The following is a 16,256-nucleotide window of genomic DNA, read 5'->3' on the forward strand; positions in this document are numbered from 1 at the left end:
CACCATATCCAATGTCGCCGGCGAGGCCGAATCAGCCACTAGGACGCGCCTAAGCACCTGCGTACAACTTGCGACAGCCTGGGCTGCCATAAGAGAGGCAAACAGAGCTTTAAGCATCGAACCCGTAACAGAATAAGTATGACGGGCAAGAGACTCCATTCTCCTATCCGTGGCATCTCGGAACACCGGGGTATCCTCTGCAGGAATCGCAGTGGATTTGTTCAAAACCGCAATGGCGTGATCCACCGGGGGTGGCACACACCACCGTTCATCAGTGGCAGGCGTGAAAGGATAACGCAGCCTGAACCTACTTGGCACAGCAAAAGGTTTGCGTAAATTGCGCCATTGTTCCTTAACAGCGCGCTGAAAATCATCAGTGCAGGGAAAGACCTGCGATGTCTTGCGTCTTTTCTGCGTCCCATAAGCCGCCAAGGCAGCGGGAGGACACAGCTCATCCTGCAAATGCAGCGTTTGTTTTATAGAAGCAACCAATTCATCCATGATTGCAAGCTCTTCAGGCGAGCCAGGGGGAGAATTATCAACCCCTTCAACCTCAGCCTCCACCTCGGACCCCACGAGATCCAGGGAGGAACGGGACCCTGATAAGGAGACCCCAGCCATAGCAGCCCCATCACCTTCACCCTCAGAATCAGGGGAAATAGAAACTCTGGGTCTTTTAGTGGATTGAGCAGCCACCAGCATCTGCACCTGAGCAGCAAGGTTAGCCACCACTTCGGCTAAATCCCCCCCTGGGGGGGAAACAGCAGTCCCCTGGCTTCCCACCAAGGTGGCAGGAAATTTGCCCTCCTGAGAATCCATTTGCCCCAAAAAAATATGCCGGAGAATAAAGGGTTAACTGCCCCTTTAACAAGCGCGGCGAGCGCAGCCCAGCAGGGATAAAACTGAACACAGGCAATGGATATAGGAAGGAACAGAAGGAAAAAACCTGAGGAGACCCCTGCTGCTGCCGCCTCGATCGGTGCACCCAGTAAAGAGGAAGTGATGCAATCAGGGCGCTCTATTAAAGCCTATGGAAGGCTACAAAAAAATGGCCGCCCGCAGTGAAAACATGCGGCTGGAGCGAGCGCAGGCAAAATGGCGCCGTTTGGCGCCGAAACCGCCGCTCCCCCAGTACTGTGATGCATATAACACCACCCATGTAAAAAAAACATGGCGGATCGCCGCAGCGATCGCTGTATCGTGCCCCAAACATGACAAAAACATGCCCCACAGCACACAGCTCTTCACACTGTACACAGGCTGACACAGACAGTGTCACACAGCCCCCCCCCCCTGCAGCCCACAGCATGCAGCCAGAGCGATAGGGAGACAAACAGTGTGAACAGAGGCAGGTTACACAGTCCCAGACTGACACCCCCCCGACAGACAGGTCCCCACATAGATACACTTACCTCTTAATGGCGTGGGGAACCCGCACAGGCGAACAAGCCGCTGCACATGAGGCAGGGAGAGTCGCATCCAGGACGCACAAAATGGGGGTTAAGAAACCGCACAGCGTCCAGTGAGGTAGCCACCTCACCAATCATCACTGCACCGAACAGGGATGGGTCGTTCACTGTGCCAGGAGCGTTACCTGGCTGAACGCTCGATGGCAGGCTGGGAAGCCACTGACCCACGACCTGCGACCAGGGGGATCAGCCCGAGACCCAGTCCGCATGATCCTCTTCATCAGAAGAACTAACTAATGCTGACAAAAGTAACAGCTAGGTAAAGAGAGAGAAAAAACTCAAACAAAAAATCAAAAAAGAAGAGAAAGGCTGAGGCAAAAAGCCCCAGCATAGAGAGATCCAGCTACTCCTGACAAGCTAGACATTGAAACTGAGATATGGTTGCAGGAAGTAGGAGGGTATTGACTGAGGGGACCACCCCCTGTGGGTGGGATATGTTAAAAGCTTTAATGTTAACATATTCTGTTGCCTAGCTACTCCTTCGGAGCAAAGTCTAATACCCCCATTGTGACGAATATGAAGAGGCGGCGACTGTCGGAGGACGTAAGAGAAATATCGTTTTTGTGCCCGGAACTTCGCTTTAATACTTTGAAGCGCCACCTTTTGCTGCGATTACAGCTGTAAGTCGCTTGGGGTACGTCTCTATCAGTTTTGCACATCGAGAGACTGAAATTTTTGCCCATTCCTCCTTGCAAAACAGCTCTGAGGAAGAGGTGTAGGCCTCGAAATGCATGAGATGTCATCCTAATAGGACAATGGACTTTCGTATGGACTACTTTTGACACTCAAGTTTCTGAGTCCGATATGATTGATTTCATCTGCGTTTGTGAGTAGCCATTTTTTATGTTACAACAATAAAACCATTATTGAGGATAATGCGCTAGGTCGATGTGCCCTTTTTGTGTTTTTTGTTTGCAGGTTGGATGGAGAGCGTTTGTGAACAGCAGTTTTCAGTTCTTTCCACAGATTCTCGATTGGATTCAGGTCTGGACTTTGACTTGGCCATTCTAACACCTGGATATGTTTATTTGTGAACCATTCCATTGTAGATTTGGCTTTCTGTTTTGGATCATTGTCTTGTTGGAAGACAAATCTCCGTCCCAGTCTCAGGTCTTTTGCAGACTCCATCAGGTTTTCTTCCAGAATGGTCCTGTATTTGGCTCCATCCATCTTCCCATCAATTTTAACCATCTTCCCTGTCCCTGGTGAAGAAAAGCAGGCCCAAACCATGATGCTGCCACCACCATGTTTGACAGTGGGGGATGGTGTGTTCAGGGTGATGAGCTGTGTTGCTTTTTTTTTTTAAATCAACAAAAGTCTTTATTGAAAAAATAAAGATATTGACAAGGAACTTGTGTGCTTGTACAAGAAAAAAAAATACAGTACAAGGGTAGCGTATCTTTAGCATACGGCCATACATATACAGCAACAAGAGTGGCAGGATACAGTGCAATCCCGAGAACATAATGAAAGACTAAAGGCCCGTACACACGTACCGATCATCCGCCGACAGAACGTCCTACAAATGTTCGCGGCTGGCGTGTTTGTTGTTTGTCTGTTGAAAAGTGCTCAAAACTTGCCCAGGACATTTGTCTGCCGACAGAAAATGACGTCACTACGTTCCACGCACGTTCGCCGCTACAAAAGAGGAAGTGAGTGTTTGGCCGTGACCCTTCTGGGCATCTCGCGCTGATTTCGGTAGCATTTGTTTGGTTGACGACATTTCGCTATTTTCCGAGACATCGCTCGAGAATTTATTATGGCGACCGTGAATTCGTCCGTTGCTGTCGTTAGTGTTGGAGTTTTGGCTCTGAGACGACGTACGAGCAATAGGAAGAAGAAGCGGACCTCCTGGACGAAAAATTGGTTGCTTAACCGTGATCAATTTTCTCATATGTCCTTGCTGAGGGAGCTCCAGGAAAATAATCCTGATGACTTCAGGAATTATTTGAGGATGACGGATCCCATCTTTTACCGTCTTCTTGCCCTGGTGTCCCCCTATATTCTGAAGCAGGATACTTGTATGCGGCTTGCAATTACTCCTGAGCAAAGGTTAATTGCGACTTTGAGGTATCTTGCAACAGGGAGAAGCCTGCAGGATCTGAAGTTCACCACAGGCATCTCCCCCCAAGCACTTGGAGTCATCATCCCTGAGACCTGCTCTGCCATCATCAAGGTCTTGCAGAAGGACTATATCAAGGTATGTTTGATTTTTTACATTACATGTATTAGTCGTTTCACCCGAATTATTAGGTTTTTGGATGTACAGCAATTGACACAGGCCATTATTTGTAAACTACCCTCTGTCCGCATGCACATAGTAGTAAAGATGTAGATTATCTTAAACTTCCATCATGCCTAGTCATGTCTGTGAATGTCATAGAATTACAAGGCCTCATGGGATGTGTAGTTCTGCAACAGCTGGAGGGCTTTAGTTTGTAAATCTCAGCTCTAGCTGGTGAGTATAATGGGCCATACACACTATAAGATTGTCAGAACAATTTATCCTTCCGATTTACCAAAATCAAATAATATGAGGTCCAACAAACACTTTCAAATCCTATGCAATCTGTCAGGCCCTTGCACTACATAGTAAAGGTAAATCTGCACGAAAAAGTCTTCAGAGAATCTTTTAGTGTGTATGGCCCTTTACAATATAAGAACAATAGGAGGTTGAAAATAAATGTATGTAGATGTTACATCCCCAAATCCAAACGTTTGCCTTCCTGTTGTTTATTTTTTTAACCAGTTGAATTTAACAGCATTTAACAGACAACTGTGTGTGTAATTAATAATGTGATGTGCTCAAGCACTAATTTTTTTTTTTTTTTTTCCCCCACAGTTTCCTTCAAACGCAGAGCAATGGCTTGAGATTTCTGATCAATTTCTGGAGAAGTGGAATTTTCCCAATTGTGGGGGTGCTATTGATGGGAAGCACGTCCGCATTGTCCCCCCTCCGAATTCCGGCACATTTTATTATAATTATAAAGGTTTTTTTAGTATAGTCATGCTAGCCATAGTTAATGCAAACTATGAGTTTATTTTTTTGGATATTGGCAAAAATGGCCGCAATTCGGATGGGGGAGTTATTGATCAGACGGAGTTCGCTCGTCGTCTAAAGAACGGCACTCTGAACCTGCCATCCAGGGAGCAAACTGTTGAGGGTATGAGCTTTGTGTTTATCGCAGATGAGGCTTTTGCGCTTGGGGAGCATCTCATGAAGCCCTACCCTCAGAGGAACCTCACCCCCGACCAAAGGATTTTCAACTACCGGTTGTCCAGAGCTCGCAGAGTTGTGGAGAATGCCTTCGGGATAATGGCCAACCGGTTCCGGATATTCCTGACGTCCATAAACCTGGCACTGTACAAAGTGGATAATGTGGTCTTGTGTTGCTGCAATTCAGCACAACTTCCTACACAGGAATGTACACAATTATGTTTTGCAGCAACTGGATACTGACCCTGCTATGCCAGGTACAAGTGGAGAGGCCCAACCTTCTGACCAAGTGGAGTCCATGACGTCAATGCAAGTTGGACGGTCAGCATTGGCATCACACAGGGCCCGTCAGTTCCGCCAGGAATATCTGGACTATTTCATGGGGAGAGGAGCTGTGTCCTGGCAGCAATCACTGTCACAAACACATTAATCTTGTTAAAGATTTGACACACAAGATAAATGTCATAGATATCTTATTTTTCAACACATTAAACCAAAATTGCAATGATTCTGTATTGTGGATTGTAATCATTTGGGCGCATATGCCAAACATAATTATTTTGGTTAATCATGTGTTATATATGTGTGACTTTGGAAGGGTTAATACATTCATCAGTGTGTTTCTTTACTGTAGTCTCTCACCAGCTGATCCAAAGTGATGATGGCCATGTGTTATTTTTGAGCCAGTGGTGTAAATACAAGGGCCTTCTGCACCCCACAAAATTTCTACAAACCCTGTCACATTGAGAACTAGATCACACCCAAGGTTCATCTAATGTCACCTTACATTGGTGTTTCTTGTCCAGAAGTTGCCCATACTATATATTTCATATAATACATTAGGGTATTAACAACGTACCTACACCTGTTATGTTGTGTTCATTTATGACATCCTTCTCACTGCCCACCAATGTTAGGATATGTCAGTGTTATGTGAAACTTGATCATTGTTCATCTCAAAGTGTAATATATATAAGTAATGGAAAGTGAACTAGAGCAACGAACAAGCAATACACTATAGATTACACAGATCTCCCTACACTGATTTCTACTGCCAATATCAATGCCATATTGAATCCTAGGACTGCTATTACCTTGAGTGTTGAGTCACACTTATGCGATGCGGGAAGTCTGCAACTTTGCATCCTTCCTGCATCGCATAAGGGTGACACGCCACTAACTTTTTCCACAGGATTGTATTACACAAGTCTGAAGCACTGTGCCATCCAATCCTGATACATCAGAAATAAAGGGTCATGTGCGACTTGTGTGCGTGTTCAGTGCGAATGTAGCCATACAAAGTGTATGTCTCAATTCGCACTGCACTCGCACAAAAGTCGCACATGATGCATTTATTCAGCTGCATCAGGATAGGATTGCACAGTCGTTCCCACTTGTATGATCCGATCCTGTATGAAATGTCAGATCGCACTGTGATATGCGTATAAACGGTTGGGATCTTTAACATTTCATTGACACCTCCAGCAACTCGCATATGGCAGTGTCCAAAATGATTTCATTAACATGTAAATATGGGAATAGGACAGCCATCATACATTTAATGCTTCTTTACACAGCTTTAGATCTCGACCCCCCAACGAAAGGCAAATAAAGAATGGAACACACATTGTTGAATGTACAACATTTTTTGTAATAAACATTCACAGGGTTAGGGTTAGGGTGTTTTCAAGTGTTTTTCCCAAACGTGGGTACACTCTTAACAACTGAGTGTCATCAACATATCATAAAATATTACAAAACATTTGTAATAAAAGGAACCAATAAAAGCATAAAAAATGTATTTAAAAATCGTTAAAATTTGGCAATCATGTCCACAAAATCCCGCATTTTGGATTGCAATGCCGTTGCTGTTTCCTTGATTTGCTCGAGGTCTGAGCAACATTGGAGTGCCTCACGTGTTAATTTTGCCAAAGTGCAACTATGTAAAACATGTTCTGTAAAAAAAAATACAAGAGAGTCAATGAGAATCACCTACATGAGGTCATAATAGAGAAAAATTTGGTGTCCAGGTTATTTTTAATTACTCTCGAGTTAATACCTACCCTGTTCTTATGCTCTTTTGCCCTAGGCTCTTCTTCTTCCTCCTGTCCTCCTCTGATCCTGTCGCTGATGATTCTGCCGGTCTCCAGAGCTTACTATATATTCATTAGGGGTGTGAACGCATGATGACGTCATTGTGAGGGCATGGTCGTAATGTATATATATTAAGCTGCAGAGAACTGAGACGGGCAGAATGCACGGCAACAGCATTGGAGGAGGACAGGAGGAAGAAGAAGAGCCTAGGGCAAAAGAGCAGACAACATAAGAGCAGAAGATTGCACAGCAGAAGAGTGGAGAGGAGAAGATCCAAAGAGCAGAGTGGAGAAGACCGGATGAAGATATTTAAGAACATTTCAGAAATGTCTCCTGTCATTATTCACATACACTTCCATTTATGTGGTTAATGTGTACCCCATACCCATTCACACAGTGATTGGTGTCCAGGATCTGGGAGCCACCCTTTGTTGAAGGTTGCTTCCAAAGTCCTAGGAACCCCCTGGCCGCATGACCCCCCAAAACCACCAGACAGGGTTGTGGGGATGAGGCCCTTGTCCTCCTCTACATGGGAGCAAGGTGCTTTTGGGTGTGCGGTGCAGAGGCCCCCTGGCCCAAAGAACAAAACCCCCCCATGTTGAGGGCATGTGTCCTGCTGTGGTCCAGGGGGTGTTTGGTCCGCTTGCTCGTTCTCTTTCCTGGCCTGACAAGCTGCATGCTTGGATAAGGGTCTGGTAGGGGTTTTGTGGGTAACCCACGCTGTCTTTTTGTTGTGGGCATACCCTCAAACTCAATACCACACACAAAAGGCCTGGTTGTGAACTTGGGGGGACACCCACGGGTGGTTATTCAATTGTTTTGTGTAGTTCCCCCTCAAAAATCTTCACAGCGCAAGTGGCCCCGCAATACAGAGCATCCTGATCCGACTTACGGTGCGACTTCTATTCAAATAAAGAGGCTCCCATAGGGAACTAGTGTTGACAATTGGAGGCTAAAAATAACACTGATAAAAATCATTATGAAAAAACCTACGTGGGCACACAATTGGCTCTCTGACACTTGGTCCAGGATCATCCACATTTTCAGAAGTGGCTTCCACGCTGCTTGCCAAGTTGCCAGGAGATCGGGGTTCTGACATGGCTGGGGATGCCACGTCCTCGCATGACGCAACATCTGCAATGTAAATTTGTAAGGAAATACAAGAATATAAGGTTAAACAATCATTGCAAATACACATATTTCTATGATCCCACTACCCAGAAATCTGTGCCTACCAACCTTCTTGTTGCTCTGGTGTCTCATCACTTGTTGGCTCCACAAGGATAATTTCCGGCATAATGTCTTCATCTACATAATACAAAAAATTGGCCATATCATAAAAGTCACAAGAGGTACATTTGTTAGGACATGGTGCCCTGCTTGATAGCTCTTTTAGTAACAAATATGAAGACATGTACATGGTTATCCAAGAAAAATATGGTACATTAATGTTTGACAGTGCATAGGAACCAATTACCTTTAGTGGAATCTGTGCCACCATCTGGGCCCATGTCCTCCTCTTCTTCCACAACTGCCGATGGAGCTGCCAAACCTCTCCTCCTCCTTTCCCATTGTTTGGCACGGAGTTTACGTTTTTCTCCTATTGAAAGGTTTGATTAATAATCTGTGATTAATAGGAATGTTTGCAGAGAAGATTCGTGCAGGAAAGAACGTTCGTTGCAACACAATACATATATTTTTAACTATGGCTTCCTGACTTTTAATGTCATATACTAAAACATCAACAATAGATCGATCTAATCACGACATGACAACTAAAATGAGTAATCTAACTTTTTACATAGACATTATAATCTAGACATGTTAATACAACATACACCAAATTATAAAAACATATTGCATGTTTAAAACAATAATTAAAAAAAAAAACTTACTTTTTTTCAGAATCCGATGGATTTGGGAAAGCTGATCCTGCTCACGGTGTTTCAGGTCGGACCACCGTTTCCGAATTTGATCTTTCGATCGCTCCACACCGAATTTTTTAAGCAAACAGGCCACCACCTTGTCCATGATGCCATCTTTCCTGGCATTGGGCCGATCGTAATTTCTCAACTTTCCATCATAGTCCATTTTTTGTAAAATGGAGACCATCTCCACCATTTCTGGCTTTGTCATGGGTTTAGCCCTTGATTTTCGGGTGGCCCAATCACTTCTGCCCACACTAATTGAGCTCTCAGATCGTTGAGACATGGTTCGTAATTAAACAATGATTATTCCACTGCCTCAGGTGTGAGTGCCGCATGTAGGCCTGATCTTCGGCACGTACACACCCCTGCACAAGCCCGCCACTGGAGGAGGAGTTGATGCCTGCGCTGTATTTAAATGACGCCGGATCGTTCGGCCGACGATTCGCTAGCGGACATATCGAGGGTTGGAGCACGATCGAGCGGCGAATCACGACTATTCCCCACAAACAAAGGTACGAATATTTTAATAGAAATTGTGTGTTTTGGGCCCTATACAGCTTTTATTAGGAATATCTCTATTATGTGCCAAAATACATGCTATTTTAATATGTTTTGTGTTGTGTTGTGTCTTGCAGGCATATACTGTCCTGCAATATGGTGGACAATTACACCAGCCACAACTTTCTAATAAGTTTTATTGACGAGTACAGGCAACTGCCGTGTTTGTGGCAAGTGAAGTCGGCGGATTATAAAAATAAAAAACTAAAAAAACAGGCCATTGACCATTTGGTGGCCTTCTACAAGCCCGTCTGTCCTGGGGCAAATGTGGAGTATGTAAGGCGAAAAATCAACAGCATTCGCACTGCCTACAGGCGGGAGGTCAAAAAAATAGAAGATTCCACCCAGTCTGGAGCAGGTGCCCAAAATGTACATGTACCACGGCTGTGGTACTATGATAACTTGCGATTCCTGTCCGACACCTTGGAATCCAGGCCATCCATATCAACACTGCCTTCTACATCGGCAGAGGGCTCAGTGTCGGTTGATCCAAGCCAGGATGAGGATTTCCTGGAGGAGAGTTTTACTCAGGTATGGCATTTCACTATATATTGTCTGCTAAAATTTAATCATGTAACAAAATTATAAGCTAAACCATAATTGACCCTTAATGTAAACGGCCATAGCAAGGGGTTGGCATGACAGGCAACCGCCAGGGGCGCAGGCCAAGGGGGGTGGGTCACAAAAACATTGGCATTGGTTTATTGTTTTTTTGAACAATCCACTCAGCCTGCACACCCCAGAACCTCCAGTTTGCAGGCGGATTCATGCAGGTGTAAAACATTGAGAGCTGCTTCATGCAGGTGTAAAACATTGAGAGCAGCTGAGCCAAAAGACCAGGAGACTGAGACTGCCTCTCACTGCATCCCCAGCACACCTCCGGTCCTAACAAACACTGCTGCATCCCCAGCACACCTCCAGTCCTAACAAACACTGCTGCATCCCCAGCACACCTCCGGTCCTAACAAACACTGCTGGAGCCTCAGCATTCCTGTGGCTCAACCTTTTTTAATACAAAACTAACAAACTAACAGATCCGGCAAATGATCCATCCATCCTTGCTTCCATGTCTCTGGTCTCTCACTCTAGGTCAGCAAGGCAGGTGGCTTCCTTATTCCTGTTTTCCTGCACCGCTTCACCCTCAATGCCCTACATCAAAGCCCTCTGCAAGTTCAGGCCCCTCTCTCTCTGCAACCCCCCTCCTCTCTCTCTCACACCCCCTCTTTCTCTCCCTCTCTCTATCTCTCACCCCTCTCTTTCTTGTTGTTCACTCCTGAGACAATGATTGCCCACTAGAGAGCTCTACACTGGGCAAACAAGGGACAAATGAGAAACATTTAATGCCCTTTAATTTTTTTGGGGGGGTGGGTTACAGTTTTACATTGATCTTGGGGGGGGGGGGGGGTTGTTGCCAAATACAGCTCCTCAACAAGGGCACTGGAGACCCTAGATACGCCACTGTATGTAAAGTCTGCTATTTGATCACAATAATATAACAAACATGCATTTTTATATACACTATAACATTCTAATCAATTGTTCATTTCATCAACAGGGAAGTGTCACTGAGGAGGAGCCAGGGTGTAGCCAGGAGCCTGCGGAACTATTTCCACCACCACCTCCTCCTGCCAAACGGAGGCAAAAGAGGAAGCATGTGGATGACATAACCGATGAATTTATACAGGAGGCCACCATAGCCCTACGTAGGAAACCGGAGGCCAATGAATCCTTCGGCAACATGACGGGCAAAATTTTAGATAAGGTGGACCTCAGCCAGTGTCAGTATGCCCGAAAAATCATCCTCGATGTGCTGCAAAAGGCTGAAAACGGCATCCTTACTGAGCACAGCCATGCATGCCAGGAGCACCCATGCCCTCCACCTCCACAACAGCCACCACCTCACCAAATGCCACATGGCCAGTGGCAATATGGCCAGCAGGATCCAAACCTGCCCTCATGGCAACCTGATTACAGTTACCAGCAACTTTCATTTGTGTAACCCCCTATTATTTATTTTACCCCTGTTTGGCAGTTTGTATTTTAATTTTGTCCAAATGGACCTTTTTTATGTTTATTTTTTTTATACGGAGAGTATTAATGTTTTCATTTATTTTTTTCTGAGATAAAAAAAATAAAAGAAAATTGAAAATACAAAATGGCCTATCTGAATTTGTTAACATGTTTAATATTGTGCATAACCTGAAAAATATGTTTTAGACATTAATTCATACAAGAATAAAGGGTCATATCAATAGTTAGATCTTTGCTGTTTAAACAATAATAATGGTGAAGAGTTCAAATTATTGAATTCTAAAATTTGATAGAACAGATAGAATATACAAACATTATCTTCATCATAACAGAACACATGCCTTTTTATTAGAAAAGTATGGAATTATGAGCAGCATCTTCCTTCTTCTCACATTTATCAAGATGAGCATGTGCTCCGCATTTCACCTATTTCTAAAACTGCCGCGAGACGAAAGTTCTTTCTGAATAAAATGTTGAGTTTACTAGAGAAAATTCTTCCGGGAACTCATTTGGTTTGATCATGCGTGTTGGGATTTGTAGCTGTGTGTCGGCCGAATTCTGTACTGACTGGCGAACAATCGGCAGTTCTGGTGTCGGCATACAAAAATTTTAATGCTTGCAAGACAGACTCTTGTCCGCAGAATGTGCGCAGACATCTGTCGGAGGCACCATACTAACAAGCGTACAATCGGCAGATCTTTCGTCCGCCGACGTTTGTATGCCGACGATCGGTACGTGTGTACGGGGCTTTACTGTACAAAGTCCAGATACACCACATCCACAGACCTTCCTTTATCCAGATACACCACATCCACAGGCCTTCCTTTATCCAGATACACCTCATCCACAGGCCTTCCTTTATCCAGATACACCACATCCACAGACCTTCCTTTATCCAGATACACCACATCCACAGGCTTACCTTTATCCAGATACACCACATCCACAGACCTTCCTTTATCCAGATACACCTCATCCACAGGCTTACCTTTATCCAGATACACCACATCCACAGACCTTCCTTTATCCAGATACACCACATCCACAGACCTTCCTTTATCCAGATACACCTCATCCACAGACCTTCCTTTATCCAGATACACCACATCCACAGGCCTTCCTTTATCTAGATACACCACATCCACAGACCTTCCTTTATCCAGATACACCACATCCACAGACCTTCCTTTATCCAGATACACCACATCCACCGACCTTCCTTTATCCAGATACACCACATCCACAGGCCTTCCTTTATCCAGATACACCACATCCACAGACCTTCCTTTATCCAGATACACCACATCCACAGACCTTCCTTTATCCAGATACACCACACCCACAGACCTTCCTTTATCCAGATACACCTCATCCACAGGCCTTCCTTTATCCAGATACACCTCATCCACAGGCCTTCCTTTATCCAGATACACCACATCCACAGGCCTTCCTTTATCCAGATACACCACATCCACAGACCTTCCTTTATCCAGATACACCGCATCCACAGACCTTCCTTTATCCAGATACACCACATCCACAGGCCTTCCTTTATCCAGATACACCACATCCACAGACTTTCCTCTATCCAGATACACCACATCTACAGGCTTTCCTTTATCTAGGTGGCAGCTCACTTCATCATAGAAGGTTAATAGATTGGTTTGGCAAGAACGATTTTTCATGAATGCATGCTGATTACTACTAATAATACCGTTTTCATTACTAAAGTCTTGTATGTGGTCCTTTAACATCCCCTCCAAAATCTTACATACTACTGATGTTAGGCTGACCAGCCTATAGTTACCCGGGATATATCTCCGCCCTTTTTTAAATATTGGTACCACATTGGCTTTTTTCCAATCAGCTGGCACCATACCCATCAGTAGACTATCATTAAAGATCAAGAATAACGCATCAGACTCTTATGTATATATGAAACATTCAGGTACCGAGAACAGAACTAGATAAGATGGGGTCTGTTATATGGCTGGTTACCACCCTTCGGGTTTAGCTAACAAGAAATTTAGGAAGATGGAGCTTTCCCGTTGATTTAGACAGGGGAGCCTGGTGACCCCGCACTCACCGTTCCAGTCACAGAAAGAGACCACTGCGGCAGATTTCTCCCTGAGGGCGGTCACAGACCTCACAGCTCCGCCTCCACTGCGCTTACTCTCGAAGTACATCTCCAGGAGGTCCATTGTTATCTCACTCCCAATATTTCCCACCAGGATATCCCCACTGGCCCGGACACGGAGCGCAGAGATCGATCGATGGAGTAATTTCTTTTCTTCCACACGAGTGAATAAATGGTGAAGATCTGAGACAGAAAAGGAGAAATGTCCATGAAGATGACAGAATAGAGAACATACAATGTCCATGAAGATAACAGAATGGAGAACATACAATGTCCATGGAGATGACAGAATGGAGAACATACAATGTCCATGGAGATGACAGAATAGAGAACATACAATGTCCATGAAGATAACAGAATGGAGAACATACAATGTCCATGGAGATGACAGAATGGAGAACATACAATATCCATGAAGATGACAGAATAGAGAACATGCAATGTCCATGAAGATGACAGAATAGAGAACATACAATGTCCATGAAGATGACAGAATAGAGAACATACAATGTCCATGGAGATGACAGAATAGAGAACATACAATATCCATGGAGATGACAGAATGGAGAACATACAATATCCATGGAGATGACAGAATAGAGAACATACAATGTCTATGGAGATGACAGAATGGAGAACATACAATGTCCATGGAGATGACAGAATAGAGAACATACAATATCCATGGAGATGACAGAATAGAGAACATACAATGTCCATGGAGATGACAGAATAGAGAACATACAATATCCATGGAGATGACAGAATGGAGAACATACAATATCCATGGAGATGACAGAATAGAGAACATGCAATGTCCATGGAGATGACAGAATAGAGAACATACAATGTCCATGGAGATGACAGAATAGAGAACATGCAATGTCGGAGATGACAGAATAGAGAACATACAATGTCTATGGAGATGACAGAATGGAGAACATACAATGTCCATGGAGATGACAGAATAGAGAACATACAATGTCTATGGAGATGACAGAATGGAGAACATACAATGTCCATGGAGATGACAGAATAGAGAACATACAATGTCTATGGAGATGACAGAATAGAGAACATACAATGTCTATGGAGATGACAGAATGGAGAACATACAATATCCATGGAGATGACAGAATAGAGAACATACAATGTCCATGGAGATGACAGAATAGAGAACATACAATATCCATGGAGATGACAGAATGGAGAACATACAATGTCTATAGAGATGACAGAATAGAGAACATACAATGTCTATGGAGATGACAGAATAGAGAACATACAATATCCATGGAGATGACAGAATAGAGAACATACAATGTCCATGGAGATGACAGAATAGAGAACATACAATATCCATGGAGATGACAGAATGGAGAACATGCAATGTCCATGGAGATGACAGAATAGAGAACATACAATGTCCATGGAGATGACAGAATAGAGAACATACAATGTCCATGGAGATGACAGAATAGAGAACATACAATGTCCATGGAGATGACAGAATGGAGAACATACAATGTCTATGGAGATGACAGAATAGAGAACATACAATGTCCATGGAGATGACAGAATAGAGAACATGCAATGTCGGAGATGACAGAATAGAGAACATACAATGTCTATGGAGATGACAGAATGGAGAACATACAATGTCCATGGAGATGACAGAATAGAGAACATACAATGTCTATGGAGATGACAGAATGGAGAACATACAATGTCTATGGAGATGACAGAGTGGAGAACATACAATATCCATGGAGATGACAGAATAGAGAACATACAATGTCCATGGAGATGACAGAATAGAGAACATACAATGTCCATGGAGATGACAGAATAGAGAACATACAATGTCCATGGAGATGACAGAATAGAGAACATACAATGTCCATGGAGATGACAGAATAGAGAACATACAATGTCCATGGAGATGACAGAATGGAGAACATACAATGTCCATGGAGATGACAGAATGGAGAACATACAATATCCATGGAGATGACAGAATGGAGAACATACAATATCCATGGAGATGACAGAATGGAGAACATACAATGTCCATGGAGATGACAGAATAGAGAACATACAATGTCCATGGAGATGACAGAATGGAGAACATACAATATCCATGGAGATGACAGAATGGAGAACATACAATGTCCATGGAGATGACAGAATAGAGAACATACAATGTCCATGGAGATGACAGAATAGAGAACATACAATGTCTATGGACTGCATTCATTACCGACCTTTGGCTTGTTTACTGACTACACTTATGCATGATCCCTACACGCTATATCTTCTGCTGGACCCCGGGTTGCTCACCCCCTGGTATGAACACACAGCAAAACCCATCCCCACCATTAGGAGCTCTGATGAACACTGGTTAGTATGTAGTATGAGGGTAACCCATGTCATCAGCCAGGGTGACCTGCTTGTAGGCCTGTCACACTTCTCGGTGGGTCCTTCTCCACTGCTATAGCTCCTGGCCTCCGAGCCTGACCCCTGACCATGACACACAGTAACTCTGTACTACTCTGGGGGAGGGGCACCTTTTTTACACTGTGATTGCAGTTAGAGTGATTTTAACAGCAATGTTTTGAACTATCATGGAAAAGTTTCATTGATAACAGCTGTGATTAATAGTTATCTGTGATTGGCTACAGCTAATTACATGGTACAGGGGGAGGTGATTGGCCCGGGTACCATGTGGCAGCTGTTATGAATACTCATTCCTTACAGTAATGTTGACACAGAGATCATGTGATCGCACAGCAATCACGTGACATCCTGGTTGGCTACCGTGA

At 44.1% G+C, this 16,256-nt stretch overlaps 1 protein-coding gene across 1 annotated transcript in view; it reads right to left on the bottom strand.

Moving 5' to 3' along the window:
* The window catches only part of LOC309543844 (protein mono-ADP-ribosyltransferase PARP10-like), a gene marked incomplete at its 5' end in the record, with an annotated part of 102,487 nt that overhangs the window by 63,458 nt on the left and 22,773 nt on the right, over positions 1–16,256 (bottom strand). Inside the window, one exon of the mRNA XM_082276266.1 lies at positions 13,384–13,617. Coding sequence (XP_082132392.1) covers positions 13,384–13,617 — 234 coding nt within the window. The remainder of the gene's footprint in view (positions 1–13,383; positions 13,618–16,256) is intronic.

The sequence above is a fragment of the Pelophylax lessonae genome (genome assembly GCF_965119305.1).
Source record: "Pelophylax lessonae genome assembly, contig: HAP1_SCAFFOLD_420, whole genome shotgun sequence".
NCBI lineage: Eukaryota > Metazoa > Chordata > Amphibia > Anura > Ranidae > Pelophylax > Pelophylax lessonae.